This window comes from Marmota flaviventris, chromosome 13, assembly GCF_047511675.1.
Source record: "Marmota flaviventris isolate mMarFla1 chromosome 13, mMarFla1.hap1, whole genome shotgun sequence".
In the NCBI taxonomy this organism is placed as follows: Eukaryota; Metazoa; Chordata; class Mammalia; order Rodentia; family Sciuridae; genus Marmota; species Marmota flaviventris.
Genome location: NC_092510.1, coordinates 97,960,684 through 97,986,052, shown reverse-complemented (window position 1 = coordinate 97,986,052; position 25,369 = coordinate 97,960,684). Strand labels below are relative to the sequence as shown.

Below are 25,369 nucleotides of genomic sequence, written 5' to 3'. Positions count from 1 at the left end.
TATCTGTTCTTAACAAAGAGCAGAGCTCAACATACTCTGGGCCGAAAATAGATTAGCCATGAGAAGGGGTCACTTCTGATTAGAAAGTAAAACTTCTGTATGCTATGTTTAATTATTGATGTTGGAAGGCTGCCTTCTTTGTTCACAATACTATAAAAAGATTGCTTGTACACAATAAAGGACTTTTTTTTTCTGCTGCTGCTTTGCTTGCTCTGCTTCTTCTTTCTTTTCCCATGCTGACCTGCAAGTGAATTACTGCAACATTATGAAATAAAAATTACATGCAATAAAAATCTATATGTTTCAGGTATTTTCTCTAGATTGTAGGATAGGGGCAGGGCATGTCTTATTACCTCCTTTTGAATTTCCAAGTTTTCTGTAACTTGTTAAAATATAATTGTATATATTACAAGGTATAATGTGATTTTAATATATGTATGCAATGTGGAATGATTAACATATCCATCATCTCAAATGCTTACTTTTGTGATGAAAACATTTAAAATAACTCTTAGCAATTTTAAAATACACATTATTAACCACAGTCACCATACTGTGCAATAATTGATTTCAGAAAAAAACTTATTCCTCCACCAGGCATGGTGATGCCTGTAATCCCAGCTACTCAGGATGCTCAGGTGGATGGGAAATTGAAGGCCAGCCTGGGTGTCTTAGACCTTGTCTTTCAAAAAATTAAAAAAAAAAAAAAGCTAGGTGCCGCAGTCTGGCTGGGCACAATCAGGAGCCACTTGTCAAAAGAAACTAACTTTATTTTTAGAACCAAACACGCCAAACAAACAGCCTCTCAGGAAAAACCCCTCAGAGCCTCAACTGCCACCACAGGCTTTCCACAAGCCTGTCTCTCCCCCCACAAGCTTCTCTCCACCTCCCACAATCCTCCTGCTCTTGAGGCTGATTGGCTGGGTCACGTGGGCAGAGCCAAAAAGTCCCCCAATGAGCAGCTCCGTGGTCTGAAAGGGCAGGGAAACAGTCCAATGAGCATCACCGCAGAGGAGCCAATCAGCTAGATGTTGCTGGGGCCCAGGAGCCAATCAGCTAGATGTTGCTGGGGCCGCTGTGAGCCAATCATCAGCCGGCAGCTGGATTGCTGGCAGCTGGAAGTTTGCTGAGGCCCCTTCGGCTGTGGCTCTCAACATCTCCCCCTCTCTGTTTAAACAACAAGCATGTGGCTTAGGGACCGTGCCTGTTAGGCAGTCCAATTCAACATATGGTCCTTACCCGTCATCGGATGAACTGACCTCTAGGCGTCAGCCTCCTGTCTTAGGTTGGTACCACTGCAATTGGATCATACCCGTCACTGACTACCGGTCCAGCATACAGCTATACTTGTGGATAGGCCTTTGCACCAGTGGGGGGGGGTGAGGTTCTTTGCCTCACCTCTGTTGGCCCCCAAATTTTAGACCATCACTAGTAGAGGAGGATGCAAAATGCCATGACATTAAGCCAATTGAGGGCTCCTTTGAAAAATTGTACCACCGGTGACATCATCAGCAAAAATACCCCAACACTACCACAAGTCGCTGCACCAACAGATAGTTCAAAATGCATACAGGTGAGCTCACAATGTGTCCAGGCAAGTTCTGCAAGCAGTTCAGTGATGGCTATTGTAGAAGGTGTAGATTGGTTTTATCTTTGACTTCACCAGCACTGGGATGAAGATAGGAATTCTGGCAATAATGGCTAAAGAAAAAATTATGTAACATTACAGAAGGCACTAAAAGAAAACAATTTTCTTAACAATTTACATTGTCTTCACCGGCACTGGGATGTCTTCACCAAGGGGGAGATGTTGAGAGCCACAGCCGAAGGGGCCTCAGCAAACTTCCAGCTGCCAGCAATCCAGCTGCCGGCTGATGATTGGCTCACAGCGGCCCCAGCAACATCTAGCTGATTGGCTCCTGGGCCCCAGCAACATCTAGCTGATTGGCTCCTCTGCGGTGATGCTCATTGGACTGTTTCCCTGCCCTTTCAGAAAATCCAACCCATGTCTGTCTGTTCCTTGATCTATTTGTATTGGTGCTGCTATACCTTGTTCTTGTTTTTCTAATCTTTTTCCTTTCCTAAAACCTTGTCTAGTCATAATAGTGGGTGCAATTTGGTTGATGTTATTTGTTAATGTCAAACCTAATTGATCTAGGACATCTCGTCCCCATAAATTTACGGGAAGATGATCCAATACATATGGCTGTATAGTTCCTTGTATTACCTTAGATAATTGACCTTGTAAACCTCCATGTCCTTGTAAAGTCTTCCATGCCTTAATTGCATCTGCAGCAATTTGTGCGTATACACCAGGATCATATGCAATTTGTTGCTGCTGATCCTCATAAGGTCCCTTTCCTAACAACATATCTAGATTTCTCTGAGGATAACCAGCTGCTGCATTTCGCCTAGCCGTCTCCTTGCAAAATTCCTCATTGGCAACCTTCCATAACAGGTATTGTCCTCCATTTAGCACAGCTTTACACATATTAGCCCAATCTGCTGGCGTCATGTTCAAGTTGTTAATGGATTCGACCAAGCTTACAGTGAAGGGTGCTTGAGGACCATAGGTTGTTACAGCCTCTTTTAGCTGCTTCACTGTTTTGAAATTTAAAACTTGGTAAAATCGCTGCCCTCCTGCCTCAAATACAGGGCATGTTAATATTTGAGATCTTGTTTCAGGATCCCAACTATCAACTGCGGGGGTTGGGGACCTCCCAGCATATGGAGGTGGCCTTGTTCGTTGGACACTTACGTCCTCTGGTGATAGAAAGGTGTTAGTAGCAGTCTCCTGTAGAGGTGGTGCTGTTGGTTGGACACTTACACCCTCTGGTGATAGAAAGGTGTTAGTAGCAATCTCCTGTTGTAACTTTCCCCCTGATGGCTTTTTCTGTTTTACACTTTCTTTCTCTGTCTGACTAACTTGAGAGGCCTTCTCTTTTACTTGAATCTTTTCCTCTGTCTGACTAACTTGAGAGACCTTCTTTTTTACTTGAATCTTTTCCTCTGTCTGACTAACTTGAGAGACCTTCTCTTTTACTTGAATCATTATGTCTTCTCCTTCCTCTACCATTGTCTGAACTGAAGGCTTTGGACTAAGCAAACAAGATACGAACGTCCACAATGGCAATGTGCCAACTGGCAGAGTCCCTGGGCTTTTCTTTTCTATTCTTTTTAAATCTTCACCATGATGGTTCCATTGTGATATATTTAACAACTCCTCCTTAAAAAGCCATGGGCTACATTTTTGTATTGTATCAACGTATGCCCTGACTGCTCTTGATTTTACTGGGATGCCTCCTTCCTCTAACAATTTACTTAACACTCTTTCAGTTTGTTTTTTACTAATTTCTGATCCCGTATTTCTACTATAATACAACCCAACAAGATGACGCCAAACAAAACCGAGACAGAATGAAATAAAAAGGGAACAACAAAAAGTCATTATAGCCTTTCTATCCTCCTGACATGTGCATCCGTCCTTTCTCCCTATCTGTTCCTCAGACGTAAATAGTTTTTCCTCAGATGTGAGCGGTTTTTCTTCCGTCTCACTCATCTCCAGGGACAGGCAACTTAAAACAAAAGTGAAACAAAATAACAAAAGAAGAATCTTAAAATGGCTACCCATCCTCTCGCCCTGCCCTCAGGGGCGAGCAGTTCACTTACCCTCAGTCGCTCCCCGTGCGAGCCACCAGATGCCGCAGTCTGGCTGGGCACAATCAGGAGCCACTTGTCAAAAGAAACTAACTTTATTTTTAGAACCAAACACGCCAAACAAACAGCCTCTCAGGAAAAACCCCTCAGAGCCTCAACTGCCACCACAGGCTTTCCACAAGCCTGTCTCTCCCCCCACAAGCTTCTCTCCACCTCCCACAATCCTCCTGCTCTTGAGGCTGATTGGCTGGGTCACGTGGGCAGAGCCAAAAAGTCCCCCAATGAGCAGCTCCGTGGTCTGAAAGGGCAGGGAAACAGTCCAATGAGCATCACCGCAGAGGAGCCAATCAGCTAGATGTTGCTGGGGCCCAGGAGCCAATCAGCTAGATGTTGCTGGGGCCGCTGTGAGCCAATCATCAGCCGGCAGCTGGATTGCTGGCAGCTGGAAGTTTGCTGAGGCCCCTTCGGCTGTGGCTCTCAACAGCTAGGCACAGTGGCAGATGCCTGTAATCCCAGGGGCTCAGGAGCATGAGGTGAGAGAACTGCAAGTTTGAGGCCAGCCTCAGCAATTTAGGCCCTCTCTCAGCAGTAAATTGTCCCTGGGTTCAGTCTCAAAAGACAAATTTAAAAATCAATTGACTATAAATGTGTATTTCTGGGCTTTCTATTCTCTTGGTTGATATTGGGAGGCGGGGCGGGAACCAAGGATTGAACTCAGGGGCACTTGACCACTGAGCCATATCCCCAGCCCTATTTTGTATTTTATTTAGAGACAGTGTCTCACTGAGTTGCTTAGAGCCTCTCTAAATTGCTGAGGCTGGCTTTGAACTGGCGGCCTCTTGCTTCTGCCTCTATGGGGTTATAGTCATGCGCCACCATGCCCAGCTCTTGGTTGATATTTCTATATTTTGAAGTCAGGTAGTGTGATACCCACAGCACTTTTTTTTTTTTTTTTCCTGTTAAGAGGGCAAAGCCAGGGCCTCATACATGGTAGGCAAGCTCTCTACCACTGAGCTACATCCCCAGCCCCTCCAGTTTTCCTTTTGTTCAAGAGTACCTTGGTTGGGCTGGGGATGTGGCTCAAGCGGTAGCGCGCTCGCCTGGCTTGCGTGCGGCCCGGGTTCGATCCCAGCACCACATACAAAGATGTTGTGTCCACCGAAAACTAAAAAATAAATATTAAATAAAAAATCCTCTCTCTCTCTTAAAAAAAAAGATTGCTTTGGTTATCTGGGATTTTTTGTGATTGATTGCATACACATTTTAGGATTGGCAGCAGGTGTAATGGCATATGCCAGTGATCCTGGAAACTAGGGAGGCTGAGGCAGGAGAAATGAGCATTCCATATCAGCCTCAGCAATGTAGCCACACCCTGATTCAAAAATTTAAAAAAAGTAAGGGCTGGGGATTTACATCAGTGGTAAAGCCTCCCTGGGTTCAATCCCCAGCACCCCAAAAAATAAAAATTATTTTGCTTGTGAAAAATCACGTTGAAATTTTGACAGGATTGCACTGAATCTGTACGTTGCTTTAGATAATGTGAACATTTTAACAAATAATTCTTCCAATCCATAACTTGAGATCTTTCCATTTATTTATGTTCTTCAATTTCTTTCAAAGTTTTATAATATTCAATGCACAGATTTTTCATTTCCCTGGTTAAATTTATTCCTGGGATTGGGGTGTAGCCCAGTGGTAGAGCTCTTCTTGCCTAGCATTCGAGAGTCTCTGGGTTCCATCGCCAGCACTTTAAAGCAAAACATTTATTCTGGAAGTACTTGAAATTTTGTGGCATACCAACTATTTTCTTTTTTGTTTGTTAATGTATAGAAATGTTGATTAGCCAGACAGGGCAGTGCACATGTGATCCAGCAACTTGAAAAGCTGAGGCAGGAGGATCACATGTTTGAGGCCAGCCTAGGCAACTTAGTGAGTGGCTAACTCAAAATAAAAAGAACTGGGGGGTGTGGGTCAGTGGTAAAGCATCCTTGGGTTCAACTCCCAGTTCCAAAAAAATATAGAAAATTAAAAAATGCTACTGACCTGTTTGGTTTTTGCAATGGGGGCTGAACCTGAGGCCCTGTGCGTACTAAGCAGCAGCTTTACCCTGAGCTACACCCCAGACTGCGTTGACTTTGTATCGTGCAACTTTACTGCATTTTCTTATTTTTTTCACACTGTTTTGGTGAAGTCTTTAGGATTTTCTACATACAAGATCATATTGTCCAAAGAAAATTTTAAATCTTTCCTATCTGGATGACTTCTTTCTCTTGCCTAACTGCTCTGCCTAGGAATTCCAGTTCTATTTGAATACAAGTGGCAAGAATGAGCATCCTTGTCTTGTTCCTGGTCTTAAGAGGAAGTTTTCAACTTCTTGCCACTGAGTAGGATGTTAGCTGGGGGTTTCTCATCTATCGCTTTTATCCAATTGAGTATATTCCTATTATGCCTCATCTGTCAAGTTTTTAATCATGAAAAAAATATTGAATTTTGTAATACATTTTTTCTGCATCTAATGAAATTACCTAAGTGTGCATGTGTACGTTTGTGTTTTGCAGTGCTGGGGACTGAACCCAGGAACATTCGACCACCAAGCTATTTTCAGACAGGGCCTAGCTAAATTGCTAAAGCTGGCCTTAAACTTGCAATCCTCCTGTCTCGAGTCTCCCAAGTCACTGGCATTACAGGTGTGTGCCATTGTGCCCAGTGTTTTAAAATCCAACTTGCTATGTAATTATGTAGCACTGTCTTCCTACATTCACATTCCCCCCTCCCCCAGCTACAGATCACTGTAGTGGGATTAGAAGAACTGAACAGGCTCTCCCAACAAGGACTTCCTGGCCTTTTCCTTAGACTGCTCTAAGAGACTATGACTCCATCCCTGCCCCTACTTTTTCCCTTGTTCCAGTGTCTCAGAGGTGTCAACCCATCAAGCACCAATGCCCACTGTAAAGAACACATGATTTATTAAAGACAACTCATCATCAACAGCACTGATTCAAAGAACAAAACACATGAAAAAAAAAAAAAAAACCAGATTACCACTCTGACCCTCTGGACTGAGACCTTCTGCACTCACAGCTTAAGCTGTAGTGACCAAGGTCCTGGGGCAGCTTCCCAGTAGAAGCCTCAGGCACTCTGACTCTGGGTCTCCCTTGAGAATCTGGAGAGGAGGCATCAAGGGTAGGTCCCTTCCTCAGACAGAATCCCACTGGGGAGTTCAGCTTAACCAAGACATGTCTCTGGGCTCTTGACCTTCATCTGAAGGACAAGGAGGGCACTGGACTCAGCTTTCCCACTGAGGAAAATCAGACGCAGTGATTCAAGTAGTATGGTCCCAGGAAGGAAGCCAGGGACAAGTAGGAGGGAATGCATCGGGTGTCCTGGGCAGTGTCTGCTGGGTCCCAGGCAGTGGCCCAAGCCTCAAGTTGTGATGGGGGCAAAGCTGGGGTGGAACTAAAGCTGACAAGTTCTGGGTGAAGGGTGGCCAGGCTGGCAAGAGTATGTCTCTGCCCCATTTCCGGGGTTTCTGAATCTGGCATGGACACCAGCTATCTGGTTTCCCTACACTCAGCTCCAGTTCACAGCCATCCCAGCCAGGACCTGCTGGAAATCCAGAAGGACCCAGAAGCAGAGGAGGATGTCAATGTTGACCTTGAGAAACAAAAAGACTAGGCTTCCGACTCCTATCTTCCCAGCCCCCACCCCACCCCAAAGCACTTGCCAACCTGCAATAAATAGCCAGGAATCAGAATAAATAGGAAAGAATATCCAGGACTGTGACGGGAGAGAAGGCGGCAAAGACGCAAGTGCAGCAGCCCTGGCAGCCCCCGAGGCAAAAACTTGGGGAGGAGACCCTGGGCCCACAGAGTGGCCTCAGGGCAGCAGGAGGCCCTGCCTGCCAGACTCAGCAAAGCTTTGGGGGCTGCTTGGGCCAGCTCCTGGCCAGTCTGGGGAGAGGGTGAGGACCCTTGCTCTGCCCAGCCTTCCAGATCCAGACCACCTGCCCTTCTCAAAAGCTGGGAAGGGATGTGGTCAGAACACAACCCACTCCTTGCAGAACTGGGAGCAGTCAGTGGCTCCTGCTCAGGATACCCCTGCCCCAAGTCCTGGGAACATCCCAAGCAGGTGACTAGAGGGGGAGGGCCAGCACCTCCCTTGGTGTGTGGAGGACACACCAAGGTGCAGACATGGCCCCCTGACACTGACAGGATCCAATCTATATGTCCAGCTACACCAGGACCCAGGGAGGCTTCATCGGGTCCCAAATGCCCTTTATGGGACTTGTGTACACCCCTGGGTTGGGACCTGGCTGGAAGTCAAGAGGATGACAACATTTCTGAAGCACTTGGATGCCAACCCCTGTTCACAGCCACCTTAATGTCCTTTTCCTTTGAGACAGGAGGACCTTTGGGGGAACTTCTTGCAAACACCTGGGCTCCCTCTCCCGCCTCCATTCCTGGGTAGAAAACAGGGGCAAGAGAAAACATGGGCCACCATTTCTCAGCTACTTTTGGTTTCTAAGATTTCTGTTCTGGAGAGCAGGATCAGATCCCTCCAGCGAGGCACTGTGGACTCCTTCCCAGTCAGGGGGAACTGGGAGCCTCAGGTTGGGGGATGACCAAGGCCAAGGTTGACCATCAGGGGCCTTGCTGAGCCGGACTCCTCATTCTGTCTCCAGGTTTCATGGAGTGGAGGTGGGGAGAGGCTCAGGATAAGGCACCCCAAGGAAAAGGGCAGAGAAACAGTAATGGGAGAGGAACAGAGTATCACACACACCTCTAGGAACAAAGCAGAGGGAGGAAAGAAACAGAGAAGGGGAAGCAGGGAGACCTGGAGGGGCTCCAAGACACCCTCCCCACCTCCAAATGCATGTGCACACAGAGGCAGGACACCTGGGGAATTCTGGGACACATACACCACTGGCGGCTGTGAGGAGACACACACGCTCAGTGGGAGACAAGGGGTGGCCCTAGCCTGGCAGTTGCTTAGCTTCTCTGGTGTCACTTTCCTCTCAGAGAAGCCTAAGCACCAACCCCAGAAGTGGTTTCTGGCCCATTTGCCAAGCACCTCCCCAACCAGCACCCAGGAGGAAACTGGAAGCAAGAAAGGATGGAGAGCAACAGAGCAGAGGCAGGGAGGGTCCCTTGCCAGGATCCTGTGTCCCCAACAGAGAAACAAGTTCAGGAGCTCCATTCCTGCTCAGCAGCTTGGGCAGAGGGTCCCAGAGCTGAAGAGCAAAGAAGGTACCAGGGCTTGGTGGCCGGGAAGGAGCACAGCACAGTGCACCCACGTGGGAGCAGCCTGGGTTGTGAGAGCAGGCCAGAAGACCTGCTGCTTCCCCTCAGGACGCTGCACATCCCAGGAGCCAGAGGACAGAGGACACGTGGCTGTTCTCCCTAATCTGGGCCTCTTGCTGTCAGGCTACTTTGAGTCTTGGAGTTCCTTGGCTTTCTGTAGGATCTGGCAGACATCTGTGATGGGGTAATCCTGGACATGGGAAAGGCAACAATGTGCCCCTGAAGAGCTGCCCCTGCCACCTTGGCCACACCCATACCCTTCCCACTGGGACCTGTCACCATGCTATGGACCTCAAGGGCAGGGACCACAGAAGACCAGACACCCTGTGCATCCTGCCCAAAGTTCTGCTTGTTGCCAAGGCTACACCCATGAATTTAACCAAGCCAGTCATGACAACCCAAAGGGTCTCACAGCCGTTCCTCAGGACAGGACTGTCCAATCTCCCCTCTCCCACCTCCTGACACGGAACCCCGAGTTTCACTCGCACTGAGTGGGCTGGGGCTGGGCTGCTGGCTGTGTGGGCATCAGCTCTGAGTCCCTTCAGCAGCAACAGAGCTGTTGTGATCCTGCCGGCTTTACAGATCTAGTTAAGGACATTATTGAAAACCAAACCTAGGCCAGGCACTGGCAAAGACACTGAAGCCTAGGGAGGTTGTCACTTGTCTCAGGTCAAATGAAGACACAGCAAAACAAAATGTGAACCAAAAGCTGTATGGCCCTCAAGCCCACATCCTTAACCACCATGCTCCGCATGTCACCAGGTCTGAGCCATGTGCTGGGCACCCGCTGCATTCCAGGTGTGACTAATTTATGGAGAACATGTGGTTTAGAGGCCAAGTCATTAGTTTAAGGGCCACACCACACTTGAGGTCAGTGCTGGGCAGGGACTATGACTCAGGAGTCTGGACCCTGACCCACCACCACACTCTCCTGTCCCTGATCCCTGCCTGCATGGCAACCAGCACTGCATGGGTACTTCGCAAGTGCCTGCCTCATGGCTGAGACCAGGCTCCCTTCCAACTTGCATTACCTGCAGGAGCCGCATGTTGATGGTGAAGTCACCTTCCAGCAACTGCTCCCGGATCAGTCTAAGGAAAACAAGTAGCCAAGGTTCTGGTCCCTGGGCAGCCCAAACACAAGCCCAGCCTGAGCCTCCCGCCTCTCCCTCACCACCCACAGCATCTGACTTGGTGCTCACCAAGAGGCTTGCTCTGGTCATGAGAGGGCAGCCCCTGCCCACCCTCCAGGCAGAGGCCTCCCCTCTGTCTATTCCCAGGAACTGGCCAGGTCATGGCCACACTCACATGAGCATGGCACAGCAGACGAGGAGAAGGAAGTCAAAGCGGTTGTCATCAGCAAAGAGGGAGTCCCAGATACGGATGACATCAGGCAGCAAGAACTCCTGGGACAGCAGCAGCGTCAGCCAGCGGAAGGCAAAGAACTGGGGCTTGATATTCTGCTCTTGCTGGGGAGACAGCGGTGGGTTGAGACACGCATCCGTGTTGGCTGACTGCCGCATACTAGCATGAGCCTAGGGGGTGAACTCCAGGGGGCAGCAGGCCAGGTCTCCAGGTTAAGGACGCAGCGGGCTGGGTGCCAGGGGCAGCAGGGGAGGGACGCTGAGTTGCCTAGGGAACCTTGCTGTTAGGTGCAGCTGCTTCTTGCCGCCCACCAATGTTGATAGATCTTCTAATTTTCCAAGAGAATCCAGAAACATCAACTTCTCTAAGCTCTCAGACGTATAAGTGATGGCTCCAAGTCTTTTAAAACACTGTGCAAATTATCACCCTGGACTGTGGCCACACACAGCGACCACCACTGCACACTTAGCACAAGCCTGGCCAAGACTCTTCAAAGAGTATGCACATGTAGTCCACACAACAACATAAGGCACTTACTCCCTTTGAGAGATGAACCCTCTCATCAGCCACAATGAATAATATTATTATTATTTTGGTATTGAGTATGGAGCCCAGGGACACATTACGGAGTCATATCCCTTTTTATTTTGAGACAGGATCTAAGTTGCCAAGGCTAGCCTTGAACTTGAAGCCCCCTGCCTCAGCCTTCCCATTTAGAAGGGATTACAGCTGTGCCCCAGAGAATATTATTAACTGAAAAAAAGCTTGCTGTTAAATAGCAAAAATGGCAATCTGTATTATATTTTTTTCACAAAACTATTTCATTTACATATAAATATATCTTCTGTTTTCTGAACTGCTTTTTGAAATAAACAGGTCACGCCATCATAGTTTTTTTTTTTTTTTAAATGAAGTTAATGCTTTCTAACTCACTCAGACCTCACTACCTCAGTGCACTGTGCCTGGCACCCAGGGCACTGTTCTCAACTCCCCCTCCCTCCCAGCCTGCCAGGCTCCTACTATCTGGGCCTGGCCTCCTCCACCTGTCTCAGGATGTGGGTCAGCATTCCCTAGCATATGGGCCAGCACCCCCAGGACGGAGGCCAGCATCCCAAGCATGTGGGCCACTGTTCCCCAGCAGCAGCAGCAACAGCCACTTTCAACCCCCAGACTCAAGCCAGACCTCACCTGGGGCCAGGGCACTCAGGAACCTCCACCCCTTTCCACCTGTCTTCCCTGGCCTGTGTGATCCAGGGGGACCTCACCAGTTTTAGATAGAGTTCCACATCTTTATCCTTCAAGGTGGAGTACACCTTTTCCATCTTGTAGGTGATACCACACTGCGAATCATCCAGGCTCTTGATGAAGTTGTCCCGGATCTCGGCCATGAGGTTGGTGAAACAGAAGAAGGTGTCTGCCTCAGCATGCTCTGGGAGAGACGCAGGGTGTGAGCAGGTGTGTGGGGAGAGAGGTGCTCTCAAGGTCAAAGTAATCTCTCATCCCAGGACATCACCCCAACCTCTAAGCCTCGCCATGGTTGGGATGAGTCCTTCCTCTGTCCTTGGACACTGTCCGCCCCACCTAAGAACATTACCACTTTCTTCTCACATCTTCTGGCAATACTGTCCATTCAGCAATTTATTACATGCCCTCCTGATGACAGTATTCAAATCATCATTTAAATCTTACCATTCATCTTTCCACATATACATTCCATCTCTTATTTTCTTAACCAGAAATTAAGTTATAAGTGTCAAGATGTCAGTAAACATCAATATTCTAGAAGGCAGAGCTGGAAAGGCTCCTAAAGATGATCCCAGCCAACCCTTCATTTGACAGACGGAGAATGGAGGCCCAAGCGGGGACATGGCTTCTCAGCCTGCTCTGGCCCATTGGCCTGGCTTGCCTTGGTCCCTTTTCTAGGGAGCCAGCAATAGGATGTGGGCAGCCAAGAGTCAGTCTACCTTTCCATTCGCTGTTGGGATCCGTGGCAAAGGTGTAGTAGAGGGGCCCCACAATCTCATTCATGCCCTGCACGTAAGCGATGCCAGGGTTGAGCTTGGCATAGATGAACAGAATGCGCTCCACCACCTCCCAGTGGGCCTCACAGCCATTGGGCAGCACCTCGTACTCATCCAGGGATGGCGGCACAGAGTTCTTGTGGGGGGAGCTCATCTGGGGAGAAGAGGAGGGAGGGGTCAGCTAAGCAGGATAAGGTTTGCCATTTGGCCCATATTTTATTTCCAGCTCATGGGAAAGATAGGCCATTGGAAGAACGGATCAAACACCACCACAAGGATCAAGCAGGCAAGACCAGAATATGAGACGTTCTACAAAACACTTGGGTTAAAATCTAATTTTTGGTGCTAAGCACCAGAGAAGCAGTTACCTCTGAGGTGAGGGGTACTGACGGGAAAGGAACAAGGAGGAACTTGCTGGACGATGGGGACCTTCTACATCTTGATCAATTGGTAGTTACACAAAAGGAACCATAAAAAAGAAATCTGATTGTGTATTTAAAATTTGTGCATTAACGTCACATAAGTTACATTTTAACTTTAAATACATATACATCAAAAATAGATGACTGGCCAAGACTCTTCAAAGAGTAAGCTGGTGGGGGTGGGCGGAGCTGTTCCAAGTCATGGGACTAAAGAAACAAAACATCCCAAGGCAAGGAGCAGCGGGTGGAGCTTGGTGCTGTGGAGCTTGGTGATGCAGCACGCGCCCCGCATGCACGACACTCTGGGTTTCATCCACAGTACTGCAAAAATGATGATCAGTAATAATACAAGGCATAAGTCTTTCTTGGGATCCTGGTTTGGAATAGAATAGAATTACTCCAGACACAACAGAGGACACCGGGTTGCTCTCAACTGCAAGTGGACTGGGTATCAGTGAGACTTTGGAATGAACCCTCTAGCAGTAGGTAGGAGGAGGCCCTTTTCCTTGGGAGGCCTGCTGAGACATCTGCAGTATGGGTCAGGTTCCTGCAGCTCTTTCTAGAATGCACACACAGGTAAAGCAACATGAGGAAAGGCCAAGTACTGCTGTGCTCGGGAAGCACACAGGCATGCATCACACCCTCTATTCAACACCTCTGCATGTCTGCAAATCTTCAACAGGAAAGGTTGGAAGACAGAAGGATGATCCCACTAAAGACTCATGCCAGAGACCCGGGGTCCCCAACCCAGGATCCCTAGAGAATTTGTGATGCCCAGGCTCTGCCCTGCACCTGCTCAGTCAGAAGCTCCAGGGTGGGGCCTACAGGAGAGAACCCAGGCAGAGCCCATACATGAAGCCACCAGGAAGCACAGTGATCCAGGCATATGAAACTCCTGTGTCCACTATCCACACACATAGGTATGCACATACACGCAGGCTGCACACCTCGGTAACACTCACTCAGTCTTCTCTGTGCCAGACAGTGCTATATGTTCTTCCTCCATTTCATCTCCTTATTGACTAGAATCTTCCTTCAACATCATTTTCAACATGAGGAAACTGAGGCTCAGAAATCTTCAACCACTCATCAAATGTCTCCCATTAAGCGGTGCTCCTGAGACTTGACCTTATACTGGCTCACTCTCTACAGGCCAGGCCTCCAGGACAGGCTGCGTCTTGAGGATGCTCAGTGCTCCCCAGCTTTCCAAGAATTGGCACTGCCATGACCTTGTTGCACCTTCCTGGCAATCCCCCAGCCAGGCAGGGCAGAAATGACTATGTCCAGTCTGGGGAACAGGAAAGAGATGCCCTGAACAAGAGCCTGGAATCATTTGGCCAGAGTCACACAGCTGGTCAACTTTAACTCTCATGCCCAGCCAGAGGCCTAGGGATGAAGCTATAGGAGGAAGGAGCTCTGCCACCAGGACCAGGTCCAAAAGTTAAAATATTTAAGGCTCAGCTCTCAAACCCTGCTTATGACAGTGAAAGGAGTGACTGGAGCATGTCCCTTCAGCCAGGAAATCAGCAGCCAAGCAAGGGGGCTGCTTACAAACTGAGTCACATGGGGACTTAATCAAGCCTCTGGCCCCTCACAAAATTCTGCCAGATCCCAACCCTATCATAGGCACGTGGAACCTGGATCACCTGGCTCTGGCCTCGCCCATCAGTTCTTCTATCAAAATCAGTCCCTAGGGGAACACAAGCTTCTATGGTTGTAACCATTTTTAGCTGGTTAAGGTTACAGAGAAGGATTTTTTTAAACTTTAATTTTTATTTATTTATTTTATGTGGTGCTGAGGATCAAACCCAGTGCCTCACACATGCTAGGCAAGCGCTTTATCACTAAGCCACAACTCCAGCCCCCAAAGGAGGGTTTTTCTACTGATGGAGGACAATGACAGGTTTTGGAGAAAAGCCACAGCTCTGAGTACTGAAGCATGACTATAACTGGAGGAAGAGGCAATGCACTTGTTTAGCTACAAGCAGCTTCTCAGTGACCACAATCTGTCAGATTCTGGGGTTCAAACCTCAGCATGGCTGTTTCAGTATAAATTCTGTTAATTTGGTCTCCTGAGTCTCTGAGATCTATCCCTGCCCAGCCCAGCCCAGCCCAGCCCAGCCCAGCCCCTTCCACTCTTGCTGGGATGACAGCAGACAGCTCCCAGGCAGCCTCTCAGCACCCACAGCTATCCGTCACCAAAGCAGACCTCTTGCTCACCTCCTGTTCAGCATGCTGCAGGGCTCCCAGCCCCTAAACCAAGACCCTGTGTGGCATCGCCACCCTGACCTTTCCTGCATCCTCCAGCACCTTCTCTCGCCTCACTCTGCCTCTAGCCACACAGGACCCCGCCATTCCTTGAACACCATGCTCTCTCCTTGAACACAAGCCCTCCTGTCCACCTGAACACTTTCTCCTTCATCTTTCCAGCCTCAGCTTAAAAGTCACTTCCTCAGAGAAGGCTTCTCTTGACACCAGCCCTAATCAGCTCCCACCACCCCAGCCCTGCTCCTGTCACACTTTCTCACATCTGTGACTACTGTCAGTCCTCTCCACCTAAGACTAGAAACGGGGTCTGATCATTGGCATCAGACCCTTCACTGCCAGCCAGAAGCCCAGTTCATATGCAACGAGCCAGTTTTTGGAGAAAACTAAGCTTCAGAAAGCACCCAGAAGTGGGTCTGGCAGGACCAAGGTTACTTTAGGTGACTATCAGGGCAGATGGTCATGGGCCCAATGACTGTGGCTAGTGGCCCAAGGGAAACAGGAAGGGAAAGGATGTCAGAGGAGTTTGGGAGCCCCAGTGAGTACTCACATTTGTGACCCCACTCCGGTTCCGGGCCACTGTCTGGGATTTCAGTGTTGTCTGTTCCACCCGCTTACGAAGGGTCTCAAACTCATTTTGAGGGTCCAGGATGAGGAGACAGGGGTATTCAGTGGCCCTCTGGAAGAAGGATATGTCTGGGCACAACCTCCTGTCAAGAGGGAACAGGAGAGGGCTGGGGTTGTGGCTCAGTGGCAGAATGCTTGCCTAGCATGCATGAGGCACTGGGTTCGATCCTCAGCACCACATAAAAATAAACAAATAAAATAAAGGCATTCTGTCCATCTAGAACTACAGAAAAAAAAAATTTTTAAATAAAGAAAAAAGAGTGGGGGCTAGGGTTGTGGCTCAGCGGTAGAGCACTCGCTTACCATGGCCCTGAGTTGGATCCTCAGCACCACATAAAAATAAGTAAATTAATTAAAGATATTGTATCCAACTACAACTAAAAAATAAATATTTTTAAAAAAATAAATTTAAAAAAAAATAGAAGGAACAGGAGAGCATGCTGCTCCTGTGGCCATTCCAATAGAACCTGCTGCCAGGGGCCCAGCATTCCCAGGACATTTTTTGTTGCTATTGTTTTGATACTGGAGACTGAACCCAGAGGGACTGAGCCACATCCTCAGCCCTTTTTACTTTTTATTTTGAGACAGGGTCTCACTAAGTTACCTAGGGCTTCACTAAGTTGCTGAAGCTGGCCTAGAATTTGTGATCCTCCTGCCTCAGCCTCCTGAGTTGCTGGGATTATAGGCATGTGCCACTGTGCCTGACCTCAATTTTGTTTGCTATAAAATTATAACATTTTATCTAAAAAGCAAGTTTTTTTTAAAAAGCAAGTTTGGGGCTGGGGTTGTGGCTCAGCAGTAGAGTGCTCTTCTCGCACACGCGAGACCCTGGGTTCAATCCTCAGCACCACGTAAAAAATAAATGAGTGAAATAAAGGTACTGTGTCCAACTACAACTATAAAATAAATATTAAAAAAAGCAAGTCCACTACACATGTTCATATACCCATTTTTGTATGTATTTGTAAAAAGATACATATAACCTTTTTACAGACACATAACACCTTTGTGTGTGTGTGTGTGTGTATGTATTGCACTGTGGATTGAACCCAGAGCCTTGTGCATGTGAGACAAGCACTCTACAAACTGAGCTATATCCCCAGCCCCGAGATATATATATATATATATATATATATATATTTTTTTTTTTTTTTTAAGTGTCTTTATGGTCATACAACCTAACTTTTCTCTTTTTTACAGTACTGGAGATTGAACCGGGTGCTCAACCATTGAGCTACATCCCCAGCTTTTTCAAATTTTATTTTAGACAAGAGGCTGGCCTCAAATTTGTTATCTTCTTGCCTTAGTCCCCCGAGTAGCTGGGATTACTAGACATGTGCACCACTGTGTCTGACTTTTTCAGACTTCTTATGCATGCTACATTACAAATCTGCTTTCGAGAAACATGGAACAACATACTACAATTACCCACAGTGTGAGCAGAACCCCTGTTCCTCCCCCAGAACCACAAAATGCAGCTCTTAACCTGGCCATTAGAACACCTGAGGGTACAGTATTGTCAGCCTAAGAACAAAGACAAGAGACCCTTTCTCTGCAGCCACCTTGCTCAGAGGGGTATCACCAAGGGTGACAGAAGCAGGACCTTTCCTCCTGACTTCACCCCACCACAACCTTCTTCCCAAGCCGTGGGCCATTCTTACAAGCTGTCCCTCAGCCCAGGAGGTTCTTCCAACAGCTCTGGGCCTCCTGTCCTTCCTCTTCCTTCCAGTCTTATGCTGAATCACCTCCTCTAAAATAAGGGCCCCTCTTACTCTCTCAAGAGCACCGTTGTTTTTTTTTCCCCCTTCCTTCACAGCATTCACAGTGTTTGCAATGATGTATCTGTTGAACATCTGCCTCCTCTCAGAAACTGGAAGACCCCTGCTGTCTTTTTTACCCCTAACCCCTACTCACACAGGCACTGAAGGAAGGCACACCTAGCCTGTGTCAGAATAGACTAATGAGGGGATCCAAGGCTGTTCTTTGGAAATACTGAAGGGTCACTGTGCAGGACAGAGATTGTCATGTCTGACCAGGGACAGAACACCAGGAGAGGACTCAGGCAGGCTACTGTGAAGGGAACAGGCTCCTGGGACCTTCTCAAATGGCTGATCTGATGTTTCTAAGGGACTCTCTCAGCTGTGCTAAGACCAGCATAACACTCTTATTTATCTGTGGTGCTCCCAGGCCCCCTCAATGTTCTTTTTTTTTTTTTTAAAGAGAGAGAGAGAGAGAGAATTTTTTAATAATTTTTTAGTTGGCGGACACAACATTTTTGTTTTGTATGTGGTGCTGAGGATCGAACCCGGGCCGCACGCATGCCAGGTGAGCGCGCTACCGCTTGAGCCACATCCCCAGCCCCCCCCAATGTTCTGAACCTAATCCATCTCACTCCTTCACAGATAAGTAATGTTCAGAGAGCCTAAATCACTTGCTCAAGGTCACCAAGTAACAATCAGCAAAGCTGTAATGGAAACCAGACAAAGAGACTCCAGAGTGCTTGACCACCCTACTGCTCCAAGACAAACCTCCCTTCCACCCCTCCCCTAGCCTCCCGGGAGATTCCACACACTGCCAGACTCCCCAGCCCAAGAGCATAGCAGAGAGAGCCTTCCCACGTTTCTTCATCAAGTGAAAAATGCAAACCATTGTAGCTCACAATTTTTTAAAAATACATGCCTGAACTTGTCATTCCCTTGCTTAAAACCTCCGTACCACAACTACCCCGTGACCTTGGGACCAACTCTGAGGTTGTCCCTGCCTCCCACAATAGCCTTGGCATGGCTCCTCAGATGTGCCCAGCTCCATGGGCTCTCAAGGCCCTCCCAGGAAGCTTCAGCCTACAATGGCCTCTCTCACACTCTCTCCCCGAGGTCCCCACTCCCTGAATCTCTGCTGGAACACTGCTCTCTCAGACAAGGCTTCCCCAAAGCCCCAGGCCTCCAGCTTCTCCCTCAGAGCACTCACAGGTGCTAATGGCACGTACCATCTAATTGGTGAAAAGTCTGCCTGGACATCTTCCCCTCTAGTTTCAAAGCTCCTTCTATGAACAGGAGCTGTGTCTGCCTATTTATTCAGTGCTCAATCCTGAGTATAACCCTGAGCCTGACCCTCAGAAAGGGCTCAATAATTATGGAATGAATGATGAATCCCCAAACACCTGGGTACAAATGAAACCAGGCATGGATAAGGAGAGCCAGTGCATGTAGGCACAGATGCCCACCCCCTTGTGCCCACAGCCTGGACCCACCCTTAGGAAAGTACGCCAGCAGCTCCTCAAACACCCACCCTGAGGGCATGGGTGGACAAGGAAAGGCCTGGGTGTGGTGGCACACACCAGTGATTCAAGCCACTCAGGAGACTAAGGCAGAAGAACTGCAAGGTAAAGTCTAGACTCAGCAACTCAGTGAGACCCTGTCTCAAAATAAAAAATAAAAAGAGCTAGGGGTATAGCTCAGTGGTTGAGTTTCTCTGGACTCAATCCCCATACTACAAAAAAAAAAAAAGGGAAAGCACAGAACAAAAGAAACCCTTGGAAGGCTGCTAAGCCAGCTGCCAGCCACTACATGCCTCTTACCGGACATCTTTGTCGATCTGCAGCAGTACCTCGTTGTCTTTGAAGTATGTGTTCCACCGGCTGTCGGGGCTGGGGTTGAGGGGCTGTGGGAGACAAGCAGCTGCTCTGTCCAAGGCCCAGTCAGGGAGGTCCCAGCCTGGAGACCTGAGCAGTGGCCTCACAATCCTCCACAGCCTCAGTTGTGGCCAGGCAGCAGCCTGAGGACCACTAAGAGGACAGAGCACAGGCCTCAGACCATGTTCAAACTGCACAGCTGCCAGTGAACCTGTGGTCATCTCTGCTTGGCAGAGACTGTTATTTCTGTCCACCACCCCAGTTGCAGAACTCTGCATTCAACAGGTGCTCCTAAAGGTCTGCTGCATGGTTGAATGAATGAATGAATGTTGGATCATTAGGCTTCTTTGAATTTCATTTACTCCTCTGAGCTATCAACTCCCTCCCTTGGAGGATAGGCCCAAGACCAGGCCATCTGCACTTTCTGCACTGTGAAGCACCCAGGAAGCAGCTCAGTATTGGAGAACGGAGCTTCCTCCAGGCCAGACACGCAGCTTACCCTCACTTCTGCCCTGCTCTGCTTCCTTCAACCAAGCAATCACAGGACCCTCCTCAAAGAATCGGAATGAGGGCTGAGCTGCACCAACGGGCGCAGGGCTGCACCAACGGGCGCAGGGCTGCACCAACAGCACTCTTGGGATACTGGTTCTTGTCTATGTTACTGACTAGGCCAGGCCATTTGGTTGGGCAGGGAGAGACAATACCTGTCAGGCTGGCAACACAATGCAGAGAGGAGGAATTGGCAAGGCCAGAGGGGACCCAGGCCAGGCTGCATTTATCCTCTGACAAGGAAGATCTTCATGGCTCCAAATCCCCTCCCCACCCCATTAAACAGCCTCAGTCCCTGTTGCCAACCCCTATACTCACATGGTCCTCAAAGGTCACATCCTCCCTGGATACACCCATGTTGGCCTTGGCAATGCCAGGCTGTATGATCATTTCCCTCAGGAACTGAGAATATAGCTCCCTGCAGGAGAAAAGAGGAGAGAGGGATGACTCCTGAAGGTCTTGGCCAGGGAACCCAGACCAGAGAAGCAGTAGAGGAGGCAGGACAATCTTGGCAACGCTAGTCCTCTCTGATCAAAAGCCCTAGTGTCGTTACCCTTTCATGGGTCCTACCTCTGCTTGGCCAGGATGGAAGTCCATGCGGCTCTCTCCAGGGGGAGGTAGTTCAACAAGATCTGCAAAGAGGGGCACAGCTCTGAGGACCCCTGTCCCAAGCCTGAACAGCAGATAGAAGCAGATGAGCCTCAAAAAAGGCCTCATGAATGGGCTGGGGAAGTGGCTCAGTGGCAGAGCACTTCCTAGCATGTGCGATGCCTTGGGTTCCATCCCCAGCACCACACAAAAAAAGAAAGGTTTTTTTTTTTTTTTTTCTTTTTTGGTGGTATGGGGATGGAACCCAGTGCCTTGTACACACAAGGCAAGCACTCTACCAACTGAGCTATATCCCCAGCCCCCAAAACAAAGTCTTCACAAAGCCCAGAGCAGATCAGATGACTACCCAGGAACGCAGACCTGAGCCTCCCTTTCCTCCCCACTGCCTCCTCCTCCTTTACCCCTAAGTACCTTTTCCTCTGCTTTTCCTCACATTGATTCTTCCAAATCATAATAAAACAAGGTGCTCAAAGGGGCTGGAAACCAGGATACTGAGCTTCCACCAACATGTCTGCTAACAGTTTCAGGCACAATACAGCCTTTGTTTTGTCCCAGTAAGCACCACTTTGGCTGTGCCATATGTGCCAGAAGAAAGGGCCTTTACTGGCATTACAAAGTGGATCTTCCCCAAGGCGATGCTGGAGGAGATGCCAAGGACAGGAAACCCAGAACTTCCCAGAAAAGCTTCCTCAGACAAGCAAGGAAAGGTGCAGAATAGGAGGAAGGGGCCAAGGGTGGGGATAGCCCATGCAGGAACCCAGGGACTCTGAGTAGAGCAGTAGCCCCACCCCAGGCACACCCACCTTCCAGCAGAGGCACCGCAGTCCGCCCTCACAGGGGATGCCTGTGGACACAGCAGGCAAAGGTCACCCCAGGCCAGATTCCCAGACCCCCCAGCCATCCACCTTGGAGCCAGTTGGCAGGGAACAGAGTGGGCAAGAAGTACTTCTTCAAGAATCATGTCCACAAGATCACTAAGCTGAACGCTCACTCTCCAGTTTCTGTCCATGGCCCCAGCCCTCAGCCCAGAGATCCCTGTCTGGGATGCTCTTTTAAGGAAGACACCTTCTCATCCTTGATCTTTCTTCCTCAGGGGAGCCATTACCAAGCACTAACTCTACCCAGTCAAATCGTTATATATAAACAACAATGGCTCTGTGACTTCTTCATAGCATCCATCACAACTGAAATTATGTAATTTGTTTTTTAGTTCTGATATTAGAAATTGAACCCAGGGGTACTTTACCAATAAGTTACACCCCCAGTCTTTTCACTTTTTATTTTGAGACAAAATCTCTTTAAGTTGCCCAGGGTGACCTCAAACTTGTGAGCCTCCTGTAAACAGGCATGCATCACCACACCTGGCTACTTTGTATATTTTAGTGTATGTAACTCCTACTACTGGGAAGCCTCAGAAAGACAAGAACCACATTTGTTTATTATTCTCAGTGCCTAGAGAAGGGCCTGTCACACAGAAGGTATTCAATAAGCACTTGTGGAACACAAACTAAGCTATGGGGCCAGGTACTTTGTACTTTACAGACATCATTTCATGTAACACTTATTATACCCCCAGAAAGGAAGAAAGATTAGCATCATCATCCTCTTTCTCCCCGCACCTCCCCAGTACTGGGGATTGAACCTGGGGCACTTTACCATTGAGCTATCCCCCCAGTCCTTTGTATTTTTAATTTTGAGAGGTTACTGAGGCTGGTCTCAAACTTAGGATCCTCCTGCCTCAGCTTTCTGAGTAGCTAGGATTACAAGTATGCATTACTACACCTGACTCATTCTTATCTTACTGATTAAGAAACTTATCTGGAAAGACACAGCAATCAAGGACCTGAACACAGGTCTGACTCTAGAACCCAAACTCTTTACCATCACCAAGACTGCCTCCCCTTTGGTGCCTAAGTCCCATTGCAGAAAGACCAACTGCTCCTGTAATGGTGTCAGAAACCTCACAAGAGCAGATGTTGTGATGGTTTCCCTGATACTGTGAACATGAGCAAATGCCCTATAGATTCTGAATCGACATGAGCATATACTTCTTGCTGTCAAATTTACAGGGACAGGGCTGGGGTTGTGGCTCAGTGGTAAGCACTTGCCTAGCATGTGTGAGGCACTGGGTTCAATTCTCAGCACCACATACAAATATATGAATAAAATAAAAGTCCATCAATGTCTAAAAAATAATTTTAAAAAATTTACAGGGACAGGACAATGACAATCTATATGAAGACCATGGGATATTTTCAAAGGTGGGAAAAAGCAGGTGATCTCTATGCTGAAAGATTAACCATGCTGGAGAGGGCAAAGTCAAACATAGCCAAGTTTTACCTCCTGTTACTGTACCAAGGCTGGAATTTTACCATTAACCAAAGTTCACTGTCTCCTTAGTCAGCTTTGATCCTAAGCCTGAGAACCTGGAACCACCTTATAGCTAACCAAATTCCCAACCACAGAAGCCATCTGAGGAGTGAGGAAAAGCCAAACTAAGGTTCAAAAATTTCCCCACTCTCATCCTCCCATTTCTTATTTATTTATGGTTCTAGTGATTTAACCCATGGGTGATTTATCACTGAGCTACATCCCCAGCCCTTTTTATTTTTTATCTTGAGACAGGGTCTCACCAAGTTGTCTAGGGCCTTGCTAAGTTAGGGAGGCTGGTCTTGAAATTGTGATCCTCCTGCCTCAGCCTCCTAAGTCACTGGGACTATAGGCGTGAGCCACCACACCAGACTTCATCCTTCCATTCAATTCTCTCCAGTGACTCCCAGGAACATAGGCCTCCCTATCTAAGGCTTAATTGTAGCTACCAGTCCCCTGGGTAACTTCTTTTGAGATGAGGACACTGCTACACAATCTGTAGAAGGCCCCAAGAGTCAGGCCAGAACTGACCAGATGTGGCTTTGGATGCCTTCCCCTCCACTTTAGCCATAAGACTGTTGTAGAGAAGGACTGAAAGTGCAGGGTTGCCGCTTACCACTAAAACTGAGTTCGCGCAGCTTTTCCAATGCAATTGAAGGCTCCTTCAGGACATCCTGAAAATCTGCAATCCTAGAAGGGGATAGAAGGAGGCAAATTTAGCACACTCAAACCCCAAGGTGCTGACTTAGTCACCAAGCCTGCAGCCCACAGTTTCCTTACACTGACCAGTCTCCAAGCTATAAACCACTTCTTCCTCTGACCCCAGAAACAGAATGCCAGTGAAGAGACTTGAGAGATATTCTTCTCTAGAGCTTATCAAAAAAGCACCACGAAATTAAGTAAGCACTTTCTAATGTTTAGTGAAGTGGCATTTGCTGGGCACTTCCTGATGACCAGGCCCCGTCCACAGCAAGGCCACTACCTGAATTCAACCAACTCTAGGAACCCGGAGTAACCTGATCTGCAGACAACGGACCTGTGCAATCTGCCCGGAGTTCTTCACGCTCAAAAACACAACCATTACAAGATCTCTGAGCCTGCCCTCAGGCAAGGACAAAAGGTTTAAAAAGTCCAGGAGGAAAACTGAAGAGTGAGCAAAATTTAGCCAGTGCTTCAGAATTCTGCCTAGAGGAGAAGATAGACGGCAGAATCAGGGTTTCCTAGTATTTCTAGCAAGAAAAGGACAAGAGGGACAGGGCGCATTTGGAGAACCAAGTACTGGGGCAGAGGGCTAGAAAGGGGGAAGGGGCGCAGGATGTGAGATCTGGATGAAGAAGACCCAGGTGAAGGCGTCCAGGGGGGAGGAGAGAAGGGTGCAGGGGGGCAACCCGGCGACTGCGCGGCGCGTCTCCTCCGGCCCACGGGCAATGAGGTTAAAAAGTGGGCGCCCGAGACCCTCTGCCCCGGGACCCCGATTCCTAGCCGCACACACGCCGAGCCGCTCGCGGGGCAGAAAGGGCGGCTCGGCCAGGAGCGGCCGGCCCAGTCGGCCCCCCAGTGGCCTCTTACCGGCTCTTGTGCAGACTAGACATGGTGTTGACTTCTGGACCCCCCAGCTGCCTCCGCAGCCTCAGCCGCCGCCGCCGCCGCCGCCGCCGCCCCCCAGGGACGCGGGGCGCTGGGTGAGAGCCTCCGGCCGGAAACTGAGCCACAGTCGCGAGCGTTCCGCTCAGCCCGGTCCCGCTGGCCCCGCCCCGCCGGTCACGTGCCTCACTTCGCCGTTCCGCCAGGAGAGGGCGCCCGGAGCCCTCGGCCCAGCTCCCCGCCCCCTGGACCTTGCGGACAGAAGCGAGGACACCAACGCAGACTGCCTCCCTGGTCTGTTCCTTGAGCTCGCCTGGGCCTCAGTTTCTATCTACGCAGTACCTGTCAGCCTGTCTTCTTCCTTACAGTTTAACGACTGCATGATTGTTTCCTGGACATCAGCCTATGCTGCTGATCTGGGCAGACCCCCTGTTTGCCTTACTAAGTATCCAGTCCTATAAGCAGTGGCGCTCAGAGACCAGGTACTGATCAGTACAGGAAAGAGGAGTAAGACTACGATTCAGTGTTTTCCTTGACTTTGGGATTTCATGAATAGCGGGATTTCATGAATAGCAGAGTTTCTGTTATTGAACCACATATTAGGAACAATCGAAAAGGGAAAGATTTCAGAAATCCTTCCCGAAGGGGCTGGGGTTGTAGTGGTAGGTAGAGCGCTTACCTAGCAAGTGCAAAGGCACTGGGTTTGATCCACAGCACCACATGAAAATAAATAAATAAAATAAAGATATTGTGTCCACCTACAACTAAAAAGAAAAAAAGAAAGAAAGAAAAACAATTTTTAAAAAATCTTTTTCAAAAAAAAGATGGCAGGCAGCCTTAGCAAGATTTTCTCTACACAGGCATGTGAAGATTCACAAACGTCCTCGTTTTTTTAAAATTTCTTCACAAATTGGTAAAAACTTTAACACTGAACTATATAATTTCTAAACTCCTTTTAGCTCTCATGTACCT

General features: G+C 48.5%; 1 protein-coding gene across 5 annotated transcripts; it reads right to left on the bottom strand.

The window, feature by feature from the left end:
* Nucleotides 1–93: 93 nt before the first annotated feature.
* On the bottom strand, nucleotides 94–24,516 carry Tbc1d13 (TBC1 domain family member 13). 5 transcript variants are annotated; one of them, XM_071601026.1, is made up of 13 exons: nucleotides 24,383–24,516; nucleotides 23,430–23,503; nucleotides 21,247–21,287; nucleotides 20,405–20,466; nucleotides 20,153–20,252; nucleotides 19,232–19,314; nucleotides 15,578–15,737; nucleotides 12,444–12,494; nucleotides 12,284–12,350; nucleotides 11,585–11,748; nucleotides 10,263–10,423; nucleotides 9,989–10,046; nucleotides 94–241 (listed from the first exon to the last, which is right to left on the bottom strand). In XM_071601026.1, the coding sequence occupies exons 1-13, from the start codon at nucleotides 24,403–24,405 to the stop codon at nucleotides 143–145; spliced, it is 1,143 nt and encodes a 380-aa protein (XP_071457127.1). In that variant the 5' UTR covers nucleotides 24,406–24,516; the 3' UTR covers nucleotides 94–142. The 5 variants fall into 5 exon arrangements, with proteins under 5 accessions (XP_071457127.1, XP_071457126.1, XP_071457128.1 ...); XM_071601025.1 differs by having other exon boundaries at nucleotides 12,284–12,494; nucleotides 24,383–24,514; XM_027943231.2 differs by lacking the exon at nucleotides 94–241 and adding an exon at nucleotides 6,605–9,147 and having other exon boundaries at nucleotides 12,284–12,494; nucleotides 24,383–24,511.
* Between the last annotated feature and the right edge of the window lie 853 nt (nucleotides 24,517–25,369).

Excerpts from the sequence above, each read along its gene's own strand:
- Tbc1d13 (XM_071601025.1), bottom strand. The coding sequence starts at position 24,405 with ATGTCTAGTCTGCACAAGAGCCG. Across the intron at positions 15,738-19,231 it reads CAGATCGACAAAGATGTCCG|GAGGTTGTGCCCAGACATAT; the intron begins GTAAGAGGCATG and ends CCCTCTTGACAG. Across the intron at positions 12,495-15,577 it reads ACCGGAGTGGGGTCACAAAT|ATGAGCTCCCCCCACAAGAA; the intron begins GTGAGTACTCAC and ends TCTTCTCCCCAG.